The sequence below is a fragment of the Schistocerca serialis genome, chromosome 1, assembly GCF_023864345.2.
Source record: "Schistocerca serialis cubense isolate TAMUIC-IGC-003099 chromosome 1, iqSchSeri2.2, whole genome shotgun sequence".
Classification (NCBI taxonomy): Eukaryota; Metazoa; Arthropoda; class Insecta; order Orthoptera; family Acrididae; genus Schistocerca; species Schistocerca serialis.
This window is the reverse complement of record NC_064638.1, coordinates 871,583,357-871,598,076: the sequence shown is the minus strand read 5'-3', so window position 1 is coordinate 871,598,076 and position 14,720 is coordinate 871,583,357. Positions and strand designations below refer to the sequence as shown.

Sequence of the window (14,720 nt, the reverse complement as noted above, 5' to 3'; positions counted from 1 at the left end):
ATGTAATGTTTAATTGTTTACATAAACAAATGTGCTTAATTGATAAATGAATGTTTTGTTATGTTTTCTTTCAAACTGTTACCAAATACTTGTACTGTATCATGTCTAATTCAGTTTCTCAAGCAAAAGTGGACAAGTTACACATCTGAATTGAAACCATTGTACAACAGAAACAATTAGTTTCCGGCCATGGGTTCCTATTCAAAATATTATGTACTAATTCCCTCTACAAGCCCTAGAAGCTGGTAACTGGAATTTCCAAACACCCAGTATTTATTTTTTTCAACAACTCAGTTAACAAAATCAATAATAGGAATGAGAAAATCTATGAAGACATAATAGCACTTACTTAGGTACAAAAATATATCTTATTGTTCAGAAACAAACATTTTCAATCACTTGTCAGCAAACCATGAAAAGATCAGGTATTAATGAAGAAGCACCATGTAAGCTACATCTCAAGAATGCGTTGGCAGCCAGTTCCCTCATTACTGAATAACTAGTTAACAGAATTTATTGTAGGCACATAAGAACACAAGTGGTAGCCAATTTCCCCCTACAGAATAACTTTCAAGCAGAATTTATTATCCGCACAATTTAAAGTGCAGAAAAATGATAGGTATACGCAATTGCTATAAACTGTCTGTTTATTAAGCTTGCTCTCTGGGCTTGGTTACTACAGTTTAGGATTTAAGTTATTTATTTTCATATGTATATGTATACATTCACATGCTTATGGGTATTTGCTGTATTAATTATATATTTATATATACGATTTATATTTATATACAGTCACAAGCAACTAAGCATAATATTTCTTTTTTCCTACCACGTTGTAATTAGAAAGTAAATTTTATTCTGTCTGTTCAAAGTTCTTGGATTTCTTACAACTAAACTTTAAAGATTCAAAGCACATTAGGAGCACTACTGAAAAGCTGAGGAAAAAGCTGAGGAACAGCACCTCTGAAGTTCTACCTTGAACCATCACCAACTAGCATTTTCAGGTGGACTTTCTAAAGTAGGCACGAAAGCTGCACACACTGGTGGCTAGTACCGTTACAATTTTCTACGTAAGGTTAAGAACTAAGCATTTGGTTTCGAAATGGAAGTTTTATTTTTCTTGGACGGTAATGGAAATTTCAAAAATAAAATGTTCTGGAGCCATACCTAATTGATGCATTGAGGCACTCTATTTCCTGGCGGAGACTCAGCATCTCCTCTCGCAGCTGATCCCGTTCAGCTCTCAGCTGTTGGATGTATTCCGCACCTTTCTGCAACATTGCTGCCTTACTAAGCTGTGAACACCATCAACAAAGAAAACTCAAGAAACATTTCACCATTACATCTGAGTGACACTATTGACAACATGTTTACTTCTTAGTAATTTCTAGTTATACAAAAGTGAAATGAGATACATCACTACCTTTTCAGAACTACTGACACTTTTGTTTTTGTAGCAAATAATTAAATTGCAAGAAGAAAGCCACATTTTTTGTTTACCGAATTTCTCACATGGCAAGTAAAGTCAAAACTGTATTGCTATTCAGCACACTCAATATCAGTGACAGCCTGCTGACTTTTAAACTATATTCTGGAGACTAGAAATCTACTCTGTACGAATCAGCACGAGTTTCAAAAAAGACGATCGTGTGAAACCCAGCTTGCGCTATTCGTCCAAGAGACTCAAGAGGGCCATAGACACGGGTTCCCAGGTAGATGCCGTGTTTCTTGACTTCCGCAAGATGTTTGATACAGTTCCCCATAGTCGTTTAATGAACAAAGTAAGAGCATACGGACTATCAGATCAATTGTGCGATTGGATTGAAGAGTTCCTAGATAGCAGAACACAGCATGTCATTCTCAATGGAGAGAAGTCTTCAGAAGTAAGAGTGATTTCAGATGTGCCGCAGAGAGTGTCATAGGACCGTTGCTATTCACAATATATATAAATGACCTTGTGGATAACATCGGAAGTTCACTGAGGCTTTTTGCGGATGATGCTGTAGTATATCAAGAGGTTGTAACAATTGAAAATTGTACTGAAATGCAGGAGGATCTGCAACGAATTGACGCATGGTGCAGGGAATGGCAATTGAATCTCAATGTAGACAAGTGTAATGTGCCACAAATCCATAGAAGGAAAGATCCCATATCATTTAGCTACAAAATAGCACCTCAGCAACTGGAAGCAGTTAATTCCACAATTTCTTTGGGAGTAGGCATTAGGAGTGACTCAAAATGGAATGACCATATAAAATTAATCATCGGTAAAGCAGATGCCAACTGAGATTCATTGGAAGAATCCTAAGGAAATGCAATCCGAAAACAATGGAAGTAGGTTACAGTACACTTGTTCGCCCACTGCTTGGCTACTGCTCACCGGTGTGGGATCCGTACCAAATAGGGTTGATAGAAGAGATAGAGAAGATCCAACGGAGAGAGATGATAGATAAACTCCAGTGGAAGACTCTGCAAGAGAGACGCTCAGTAACTCGATACGGTATTTTGTTGAAGTTTCGAGAACATACCTTCACCGAGGAGTCAAGCAGTATATTTCTCCCTTCTACGTATATCTTGCGAAGAGACCATGAGGATAAAATCAGAGAGATTAGAGCCCACACAGAGGCATACCGACAATCTTTCTTTCCACAAACAATACGAGACTGGAATAGAAGGGAGAACCGATAGAGGTACTCAAGGTACCCTCCACCACACACCGTCAGGTGGCTTGCTGAGTTTGGATGTGGATGTAAATGTAGATACTGTGCTGCTCCTTGATGACACTTGCAAGCAGGAAAGAGGGCAGTGCTTGCTCCTCAAGGTGTTAACAGTGGTGCACTGGCAAGAGGACAGTCCGTTTCTGTCCTGAGCAACAGCAACTTGGCAGTGTACGGCACTCTTGCTCTGGGCAGATTAAGCAGCAATGATGTGGTGGACGACTGTGGCTCGCTGTGGATCTGCATGTAGACAGACGGGAGGAGCAAGTGATTGCTTCCTGGGCTGGATACTGTACTCAGCCCATTGCTTATGAATTGCTGCGGTGGCTGTATTGAGTGACAGGAGCTATCTGTCAACTGCACAGTGCTGCTACAATTGAGTTAACCCTTTTTTTGTATATTTGTTTGTGATATTCTTCCAAGATCCTTTCTGGCAGTAGTCAATTTCATCACCACACTAAGTGTTGCTAATTTTAAGATTTAATGCACATACATAAAAAAATCTATTCAACAACTGGTGGCAGGAGAATAGTTTTTCTATAGGTCTATATTACATTTTCAAACATTGGTTATTTTTGTTGGTATAATTTTAAAAATTGGCACAGGTTATTGAGAATAACCTAGTCTAAGGTATTTCCAATTTAATTCATTAGTGTTTCTTAAGTCAGTTTTAAGTTGTTTGTGTTTTTAAATTGCTGAAGTTCTAGTTGAGAGGTTTGTCTTGTAAATAAAGTTGTCTAATGGTACACCAAATATGGTTGGTCACAATCAAACCCCATATTGCCTAGATGGCCTGTTAAATACTGGTAAATATTTGTAGTAACTCTATTGGCCTATTACAAAAATGAAATAAACTGATCTGACCGATAGATTCTTCACAGTTAACTGATAATGTCTTTGGCATGACAACACAAAACCATAAATTTCTCTTCATGTGCCAGAGGAAACAGAAATTCCATAGTTAGGTTCAGCGTATCTGCTGTATGGCCCATAAACAGAAGCATTCGATCTACACATCCTTGGACCTTTCAAGTTTTTGAGGTAAGAATAATAAAACGTCCATGGTTCAGTGAGTAGGACATTGCTTTGTTTTTATTTGAGTGAAAGCGCATGGGATAAAAATTTAACATGCAGGCACTGGCCATGGTGAGGTTGTGCAGCACATGATGATGATGATGATGACGATGATGATGATGACGATGATTATGGGGAGTTGGTTGGGAGGAGATGACAGAAAAGGGCTTTGGGGAAGAGAAAGTGGTGGCAAAATGGGTGAACTTATGGTTTTGGGGCAAGGAGAGGGTAGGTGTGGGGCAAGGGATTATTGTAGACTGATATAAGGAGGATTATGGGAGAGAAGGATGTCTTGCCAGGGTAACTCCAATCTATGAGTTCAGAAAAGCAGCTGCTAGGTGGAAGGATCCAGTGCTCAACAGCGTGTTCCACAGCCTGATGGTCAATTCTGTTCTTAGCCACAGTTCGTTAGTGGCCATTCATTTTGATGGACAGTCGGTTGGTGGTCATGTACACATAAAATACTTTGAAGAAATTGCAGCAGAGCTGGTAATGTCTTGGCTGCTTTCACACGCGGCCCCTACCTTTGATGAGATGGGATGGGATAAGTGTTGTGACTCGCCGATCATTCAAAGCGCCGCCGCGCAATTACGCGCGTCCTCTACGTGCGGCGCTGTCTGCCAGCCATGCAGCAGCTGCGCCACCTAAGCGGCCAGCCGAGCAGCGGCCGCTAGACTGGGACTCAGTGCTTATTCGAATGCTAACGTGTACACATGTCTTGCTTGTCAACTTACTCTGCGACTTATATGTGTTGTGTCATTCTGAAATATACTTGTTAAACTTGATGTTATAACAATTGGCGACGAGGTAGTGGATTTTTCCTTCTCACCGTTGACCCACAGGGTTCCATGGCTACTGTCGAGCAACTTTTGCAAAATCTCCTTGAACAGCAAACGCTTCTAACAGCAGTGGTTCGCGATTTCGTCGCGGCGTCAAATGCGGGGCGTTTCTCGTCGTTGGCTGTACCTCCTTTTCCTCCTCACGACGAGACAGCGGAAGACTGGTCTGATTATGAAAAACGTCTTCGACAGCACTTCTTGGAATTTCATGTCACGTACGAACAACCACGTAAGTCTCAGTTCCTTTCCTGGATTTCACCTCAAATGTATCGGTTGTTGTCGCAATTGGCTCCTTTGAAGGATCCTGCATCTTTGTCCTTTGCTGAAATGTGCTCACTTCTGTCTGTCTATTTTCAAAAGCAAACGCATGTGGTAGCCTCTCGTGTTGCCTTTTATCGTTGTCCAAACCAGCCACATCAATCCTATCGTGCTTGGGCTGCTGAACTTCACGGCCTCAGTCGAAAGTGTCAATTTGTTACTGACGTTCACAAAGAATCCTATGCCGATTCCATGGTACGGGATGCTATTATCCGGTCGGCGCCCGACAAAGAAGTTCGGCAACGTGCCCTTCAGTTGGCGAATCCAAGTCTAGATGAAGTTCTCTCCATTGCGCAGTCTTTTGAAATTTCTCGCGCCGCTGGGGCGCAAATAGAGGCGTGGGGTGATGTCGGGGAAATACAACCTCTGTGCGCTGTTTGACGACGCGTGCGGCACGTCCCCACCGGCCGATGTGGCCGCAGTGCGCTCCCACGCGCAGCCTCGGCCTAGCCGTAAACAACCCGCTAAGAAACTGCAGCAAAACCCCCGGCAACTTCCTTCATGTCCGCGGTGTTTTACGAAACATTCACGTGAGGATTGTCCCCAACATTGGGCTGTGTGTCACAATTGCAAAAAGAAAGGTCATGTGTCTTCCGTTTGCAAATCCGACCGCATAAATGATGTTCATGAACATAACGCTGATTCTGATTCTGTGTTGTCTGTCAATTGCACTTCTTCCCTTTCAGGGAAGTTATTCCTCACTGTCCAAATCCTTGGTCGAGATGTTTGCATGCAAGTGGATACCGGTTCTGCTGCCACTATAATTAATTCTCAGACGTATCTTCAGTTGGGTTCTCCACTTCTGTCACCTGTCACTCAGCAATTACGGATGTTCAATAAACAGAAGATTTCTCTCTTGGGACAGTTTAATGCTGAGGTATCTTACAAATCCGTCGTTCACACTGTTCCCATTTTTGTGGTCGACCAGAGCAACGCAGAAAATCTTTTTGGTTTTGATGCCTTTCGCGTTTTTGGGTTCTCCATAGATGACTCTGTCAATATTGTCTCTGATGCTATTCCTTAAGCTCAACTGTATTCCTTGTTGACGACATTTTCATCCCTTTTTTCTCCTGGTTTAGGCCGTGCAAACAATTTTGAAGCTCATATCACGCTCAAACCCACTGCTCGGCCTAAGTTTTTTCAGGCTCGGCCCATTCCTGTGGCCCTTCGTGATGGGGTAAAACAGGAGTTGGATCGTCTCACTACTTCAGTGGTCTTGCTTCCTGTCACTTCCAGTGAGTGGTCCTCTCCTGTCGTCATTGCTAAGCCCAATGGTGATATTCGTCTCTGTAGCGATTTCAAAGCCACTGTAAATGCTCAATGCCTCATCGACACTTACCCTATGCCCCGTCCTGAAGAACTGTTCACTAAACTTGCTGGAGACCAATATTTTTCTAAAATTGACCTGTCAGAAGCTTATCATCAACTTCCTCTCGACGCTGCTTCCCGGCAGTTTCTGGTCCTTAACACGCCTTTCGGCCTCTATCAATACCAATGCTTGCCCTTCGGGGTTGCTAGCGCCCCTGCTCTCTTTCAGCGATTCTTGGAACAACTATTGCTCCCTGTCCCTGGGTGTATCAATTAGATGGACGACATTGTTGTCACTGGCTCCACCACTGAAGAACATCTTCAAAATCTCCACACACTTTTTCATGTCTTACAGACTGCCGGTCTTAAGTGTAATCTTCAGAAATCACAATTTTTTCAGGCATCTATTACGTACTTGGGGTTTCAACTCTCTCGGGATGGTATTCGTCTGCTTCAGCAAACTGTCGCTGCGATTGATGCCCTTCCTCGCCCTACATCTGTTAAGGAACTGCAGGCCTTCTTGGGGAAAATAGCATACTATCACAAGTTTTTACCGTCTGCGGCTTCGGTGGCTCAGCTGCTGCATCGCCTGTTGCATAAAAACGTGCCTTTTCACTGGCCCGTGTCATGCGATGCGGCTTTCCAGAAATTGAAGACTATGCTGAAACAGGCCCGGGGCCTGGCTACTTATCGACCTGGTCAACACCTTGTTCTTGCCACAGACGCCTCTCAATACGGGGTCGGTGCAGTCCTTGCCCACCGTTTTTCTGACGGTTCAGAACAACCCATTGCTTATGCCTCCAAAACGCTCACGGATGCCCAACAAATTGAAAAAGAAGCTTTGGCCATTATTTATGCTCTTCATAAGTTTGGTGTTTTTCTCTATGGCTCCAAATTTCATCTCGTTATGGATCACAAACCACTTGTTTCCTTGTTTCATCCATCAACATCACTTCCCGACAAGGCTGTACACCGCCTCCAGCATTGGGCTCTTTACTTGTCTCGTTTCAATTATGAGATTCATTTCCAGCCAACGGCTCAACATGCAAATGCTGATGCTCTGTCTCGCCTTCCCATGGGTCCCGATCAGGCATTCGATAGGGACGAACTTTTGTGTTTCCACCTGGATGTTGCCGAGCAGTGGGTTGTGGACGGGTTCCCCATCACTGGGGACAGGCTGGCGGCTGCTACGATTTCTGACCCTACCCTCTCCCGGGTTTTACACTGTATTCAGAAGGGTTGGCCAGATCGCCTGTCCGCTAAGACTTCTGATCCGTTGCGGAACTACTACGCTTTGCGCTACCACCTCACGGCTAGGGATGGTGTTATCCTCCTCTCCACTGACAATGCTTCGCTGCATGTCGTGGTACCTGCGTCTTTGCGTGCTTCGGTCTTGCGCCTCCTTCACCAAGGGCACTGGGGTGTGTCTCGCACAAAATCTCTGGAGCGCCGTCATGTGTACTGGCCTGCCATCGACTCTGAAATAGCACACATGGTCACTGCTTGCGGCCCTTGTGCGTCACAGGCCGCTGCCCCGAAGTCATCTTTGTCACCGTGGCCTTCGCCTGAGAAGCCCTGGGAGCACATTCATGCTGACTTTGCGGGACCCTTTTTAGGTACATATTGGCTCCTTGTAATTGACGCCTACTCTAACTTTCCTTTCATTGTCCGTTGCACGTCGCCTACCACCGTGGCAACCACCAGTGCTCTCGCCCGCATTTTTTCTTTGGAAGGCCTTCCCTCTACTCTTGTTACTGATAATGGTCCTCAATTTGCCTCTTCCGAATTTGCGGATTTTTGTGCTCGTCACAGCGTTATGCATGTCATGGCCCCGCCATTCCATCCACAATCCAGCGGTGAGGCTGAACGACTGGTCCGCACATTTAAGGCTCAGATGCGGAAACTTCTGACTTCTTCTGCTGCTGATGATGCGCTTCTCCAGTTTCTGGCGTCTTACCTTTTCACCCCCATGGGCGACCACAGCCCGGCTGAGCTCTTACATGGCCGACAGCCCCGCACGCCACTTCATCTTCTGTGGCCTCCCACCTCACGGCCACAGGTGCCTTCCCTTGGCCGGTTCACCGCTGACGACCTCGTCTGGGTACGGGGATATGGCAGGCGGCCAAAATGGAGCCCGGGCCACATCTTAAGATACCGTGGCAGACGCCTGTATGAAATCCAGATGGACACGGGTGTTGCAGTACGTCATTCGGACCAGCTTCGGCCTCGTGTGCCAGCAACGCCTGTTCCAAATGCCGCTACACCACTTTTGGCCCTACCTGACGCTCGGGATCTTGGCATCTCTCAATACTCACAACGCAGCCCTCTCACCGTCATCGCGATGCCAGCACAAGAACGGACACCACCAGGAGATGTGCCCGTGCAGGAACCAGATGACCATCCTCTGTCAGAGCAAATCTACTTGCCTCCTCCTCCAACGGATGCCGACACATCGCCCATGTCTCATGTCATATCAACTGGACTTGCTGCAACGGGCAGATTGGTGCAGGGGGTCCCAGCAGACTCGACCCCTACGTCTCCTGTCATCTTGACCCGTTATCATCGGGGCACTTCCGTCCGTACGGGAAGCCTCCTCCTCGAGACTTTACGGTGAGTCAAACAACGCCTATGGACGTTAGCCATCTCCAGGACACCTCCATCAAGACCAGTGCAACAATTTCAAAGGGGGAAAAGTGTTGTGACTCGCCGATCATTCAAAGCGCCGCCGCGCAATTAGGCTCGTCCTCTATGTGCGGCGCTGTCTGCCAGCCATGCAGCAGCTGTGCCACCTATGCGGCCAGCCGAGCAGCGGCCGCTAGACTGGGACTCAGTGCTTATTCGAATGCAAACGTGTACACATGTCTTGCTTGTCAACTTACTCTGTGACTTATATGTGTTGTGTCGTTCTGAAATATATTTGTTAAACTTGACGTTATAACAATAAGCCTGTAGTGTGACTGGGATAGTATGGGTTGGGTGAGTGAATCAAACGGGTACTGCACCTAGGTTTCCCACAGGGATATGACGAATGTGGCAATGGGTTGAGGGTGGTGTGGCATCAGGGTGGAACGAGGGTATTGTGTAGATTGGGTGTGTAGAGTGGAATACCACTTTAGGAGGGGTGGGAAGAATTGTGGGTGTGTTTCATTTCTGGGCTCGATCATAGATAGTTAAAGCCCTGGTGGAGGATATCGTTCAATTGTTCCAATTCCAGATGACATAAAGTGATGTGGGAGTTGTTCCTTTGCAGCTGGTTCTTCGAGACGGGAGGGTTACTGAATGGAAAATCTGTCTGTGGACTAGACTTGGGGGCTGGTACCTATCTGTGAAGGTCTTAGTGAAACCTTCAGCATAAAGGGCATGGGAATTGTCTTCACTGTAGATGCACTTTCCACGGATGGCCACCAATATGGCAGCGATTTTTTGGTGTGGATGGGGCAACAGCTGTTAAAATGCAAATAAAAGATAATTATGGAACTTAACTGTTAAGAATCTTACAAACACAAATGTTTTACTCTGCAAAACAGAAAATAAGTTAATGTTCTATTCCTTAAACAGTGTCAACTTTGCTTTGTTTCAAAAACACTAATCATCAAATTGTCTCACACCTTTGCATTTGGGTTCTGATTCAGTTGAGGTATGAGAGAATGCAACATGTCAAATCCATTCTTAATGTTGCAACGTCGCTTCTGCTCTGCATTTATATGGCACATACGGCGATGTTCCTGAAATAAAGAAAATTTGTTTCCTTCTAATAAGTTTATAGATGACAAACTATTTATAATTAATCTAACAAGTCCAAAATTTTTTATTCTTAACTTATAAAAAAGTCCTTTTCATTAACATTACGTGGATCTTCATTATCATCTTTACAATAATGATGAAATATTTTAAAAAAAACCATTATGTTTATCATTACAAAATATAATGTACAATTTTCATGAATTGCTTGCATGGGAACCTTTACAGACACTTATACCTAACTGCACTTATTATGCAAGTACTGCATAAAACTATGAGGACACCAAAGTATGGAATTAAGTCGTCTTGTGTATTGCAAGAGTTCTGTTGGCAATGACAGTGGCCTATCTTTCACTAGCAACAGATAAAAAGTCCTGCACTGTGGATATAAAAATTTAACACTATCTTCTAGGCAAATATTACTTCAGTCTCAAAACAGAAATTGGTTCCATTTCACTAACTGGTAGGGCAAAACCACTGTATAAATGCGACCATCCCCGTGAAAGGTGCCTCCTGAATGAACCGAAGTTCAGACCATGAGGTGAACCCTATTAGGCAACCTCTACACATAATCAATGGTAGTGAACCAGCCTTGAAATGTGATTATGTGGCCAGGAGACTATGGTGGAACCCACCATGTTACCTCTTGTCATGTACTGATGCCTCTGCCACTGTTACCATTAGGTCCGTATGGTGCCGATATGAGCCGTTGGTATTCAGCTCACCTCCAATAGTGCCAGGCAGTGTGAGGCTGGCCACCAGGCAGTGCCGTGATCAAACATCAAAGGACAGCTCTGCATCATGGCCTGCATGTGCTGTCTTTGATCACCGCCACCACTGCTCACCGACAGACAAACTAAATTCATTTGCTTTTGTACATTCATCGTAGTTACTTCTACTCTGGTCTTTCTGACTAATCATGAACTGTGTTGTGTAGACTGTCCTTGGCTGTAGTCTGGAACTGGTGTGGAATATCAGATTGGTGTTCATATTAAAACCGTTATAACTTTGTGTGCGTTCTTACTTGTGTGGGGAGTTAGAACACAGCGGCAATGAGGGGGTTTGGACTTTCTTGCTGTGTTTCTGGACAATTTGATGATGACAGCCAGGGCATTCTTGGAGCTGATTCATCAAAGCATACTTTAATAATGACTGGAGAGCCACCAGTGGTTGGAAATGCAGCAGTGAGATCACATGTCCATGTTGGACAGGATGTTGATGGAACTGCTGGTCAAAACAGAAGAGCTGCCAGCCCAGCTGCCTTCCTTCCCAGTCCATGATGAATCTGCAGAGGTCTGGGAGATAGATGAAAAGTTGTTGCAGCATATCTTCGTCGCTTTCAAGGTAACAGACGCCGGGACCATTAAGGCTCTTTTTCTGCTGTGAACTACAACCCACACATATAACTTGTTATAGACATTAGCTCTGCTTCAGGAACCCTCTACCCTCTCATTCACTGAAATGAGTTGTTTACTGATGTCTTATCATTACTGACATGCTCAAGTTATTTTCTCCTTTGCTTATTGTCAGTGCAGGATGCAACTTCATCTAACATACCGTGCTTGGACAGTACAGTTGCAGGGTCTCAGCTGGAAGTGCTGACTCGTTACCTCTCGGCATAATGTGTCTTACACCGATCTGTGGTCAGGGTTGCTATTATTAGGTAGGTCACCAACGGAGAGATCCACCAATGGGAGCAAAAATTTGAAGACACCATCTAGAAAGAAGTCCTCTCAAATGCTCACTTTACGTTTTTCATGTGGCAGGCTACCAGTTGGAATCCTGGGTGGATATGGCCACAGTGACAACAACTGGCACACAGGTTTCGGCATGTCCTCTGAGGCAGAAATTGTGATGGTGCAGCATGCCCATAAGCCAGACGCAGGCTGCTTTCTTCTAGCCCCTTCCTTCTTGCCCCATGTCTTTTGTTCAACATGACCAGCTGGTCTATCTCAAGCATTGGTCTTCCTCCCATGATAGTCAGAAGAAAGGACACATTGCGGTGATGTGTAATCCTTGGCCCACTCGCACCACACCATCGAGCCCCCAACCTATGGGCATCAATGTGTGTGACACTTTTACGAAGGTACCCAATAAGTTGTTTCTCACTGTGAGTATCAAGGAGGAACCTTTTCAGCTGCAACTCCAATACTGGCAACTCGGAGTCTCTCATTCATTCTCACACATATTTGCACCTTGGAGCCTGCTGCTGGCACTCGCTATGCTTCATCTTATGAGCTGCAACAGGCAACAGATGCCCATATTTGGCCAATTTATGGCAGGCACGATGTACAAGTCTGTGGTCCAACCATTAACCATTCTTGTGGTGAGCAGTGCTTTCAATGAAAACTTGTTTGTCTTGGGTGCTTTCATGGCCTTTGGATTTATGGACTCCGATTCAGTTCTTAGATTTCTGGCCAAGTGTGGTACCAGGAACTTGAAGAACTTTGCAAGGGATTAATTGTCATTTTTTTCCCACCTTTTTCTTACCGCTTTGCAATCAAATCAAGCACGAAATCGACAAGGTGACGGCTTTGGATGTGACTGAATGTATTTCGTCAAGCCAATGGGCTACGCCACAAGTGGTCAACAAGAAAACCGTGCCACAAGTGGTCATCAAGAAACTGTCTCACAAGCTCCACATTTGCAAGCATTTTAAAATGACAATAACCACTAGCAGTGATCAACACTTACTGCATCCCGCATTCAGATGAATTGATGGTGAAGCTGACAGGAGGTCATTAGTTTTTTTACAAGTGGATTTCCTGGAGGTATATCTGTTGATTCCGCTCGATGAGTCATCTCACCAATAGATAGTGGTCAATACCCTCTATGAACTGAACTGTACAAATACAAGCAGTTGGTTTCTGAAGTATCAAGTGCTCCTGCAATTTTTCAACATTTCTGGAGCAACTCACACAACACATTTCTTGTCATATCAACTCTCTGGATAATACTGTCATCATTGGTCCTTCCATGGAGAAACATCTTCAGAACCTTCGGCTTCTGTTGCAGACACACAGAATGCGCGTCTCACATGTACTCTGTGTAATTAAGAATTCTTTCAGCCGTCTGTTGAATATATCATTTCCTGTCAGGAGATTAAGTTGACCATCAGTCATATCACTGCCACTTACAGTCTTCCATGGCCCACTAACCTGAAGGAACTCTAGGCTTTTTTGGGTAAAATTGCCTGTTACCACAAATTCATCCCAAAAGCTACTACCATTGAGTATTCTCTAAATCGGTAACTGAAAAATGCTGCACCATTTGTTTGGATGGCTGTGTGTGACAGAGCATTCATGATGCTGAAGGACAGTCTTTGTTTGGTCCACTATTCAGCCACATTTCAGCCTGGTAAACTGCTTGTCTTGGCTACTGATGCTTCCCAGTTTGGGCTTGAGTCTATTCTGGCTCATTGCAGTTCCAAGGTTCAGAGCAGCTAACAGGACTTGCCTCAAAGACGCTAAACACGGCGCTGAAGAATTACTCACAAATTGAGGAGGAGGCCCTAATCGTTATACAGGATGGTCCATCTGAAGTTTCGAATGAGATTATCTCGAAAACTATACATCGGGTAAAAATAGTGGGTAAGACAAGTTCGTAAGCTCAAACGGGGACATCATATGATACTACACGTGACCTCCAGCCCCTGCCCCCTTGCGTGGGGCGGGGAGCAACTTTTAAATCATAAATAGAAACCCCCATTTTTTATTGCAAATTTGGATTCTCCATAAAAATGTAATCAAGTTTCATCTGAAACATTTTTTTAACCATTGACAGATGATGCTGAAATCGAGAAAAATTAAAATTGGGGAAGAACTGAGATTTATTTAGAATGATCTGAGAAGGACGCATCAAATCAATACAAAATGCGCACCATTCCTTTCATTACGCCAAATCAAGCTCTTTTTTTACAAAATGTATCCTACTTACCACAGTTTTTAATGGAGGGAGGCGGAATAGTGTTAAAATCTCATTAGGGAACTCCTCACAATTGCATTACTCATCTGACTTCGCGCTACCATGGCCAAACTGCGAACTATGGATCAGTATAAAGGTCAGTGCAATGTGATCAGACTTTCAGATTGTGAACCGTAAACATCAGCTGACAAAAGTAAATGATTCTTTAGCGAAACATGGCTCACTATCCTCCTACAGAGATTGTTGATATGATGTTAGTTTTCGGTGACTGCCATAACAATTACGCTGCAGCTGCACAATTGTATGCGGATCATTTCCCAACAGATGACATCCAAGCGAAAACATTATTCAAAATTGCACTCAATGAGCCTGTAATGGATACATGCACCATCCACCTCGTCATCACGAATACAATGAAAATGACGCTCGTACCCTTACCGTTCTTACTTGTGTTCAACTGGATCCCGAAATGAGTAGTCGTGCGATTCAGAGACAAACTGGAATACTGAAATCAACTGTTTTGAGGATTTTGAAGACACACAAATATCATGCTTATCGTATCATACTGACACAGGCATTACCGCTGAAAGATATGCAAATACGTGTGTATTTCTGCCAATGGGCCTTGTAAATGATCAGAGATGACAATGATATTTTTAGATACGTTACGTTCACCGATGAAGCCACATTAAAAAACAATGGCAAATTAAATCATCATGATTATCATTATTGGTCCCCTGCCAATCCACACCAGCACAGACCTGTAGACAATCAACACAAATGGCCGTTAAGGATCTGC

At 44.1% G+C, this 14,720-nt stretch overlaps 1 protein-coding gene across 2 annotated transcripts in view; it reads right to left on the bottom strand.

Moving 5' to 3' along the window:
* Positions 1 to 14,720, bottom strand: part of LOC126486030 (MLX-interacting protein) — a 452,104-nt gene that overhangs the window by 97,665 nt on the left and 339,719 nt on the right. For both annotated transcript variants that reach the window (XM_050108920.1, XM_050108919.1), the window contains exons 12-13: positions 9,865 to 9,981; positions 1,168 to 1,295 (exon numbers count right to left, since the gene is read on the bottom strand). In XM_050108920.1, coding sequence (XP_049964877.1) covers positions 1,168 to 1,295; positions 9,865 to 9,981 — 245 coding nt within the window. The remainder of the gene's footprint in view (positions 1 to 1,167; positions 1,296 to 9,864; positions 9,982 to 14,720) is intronic.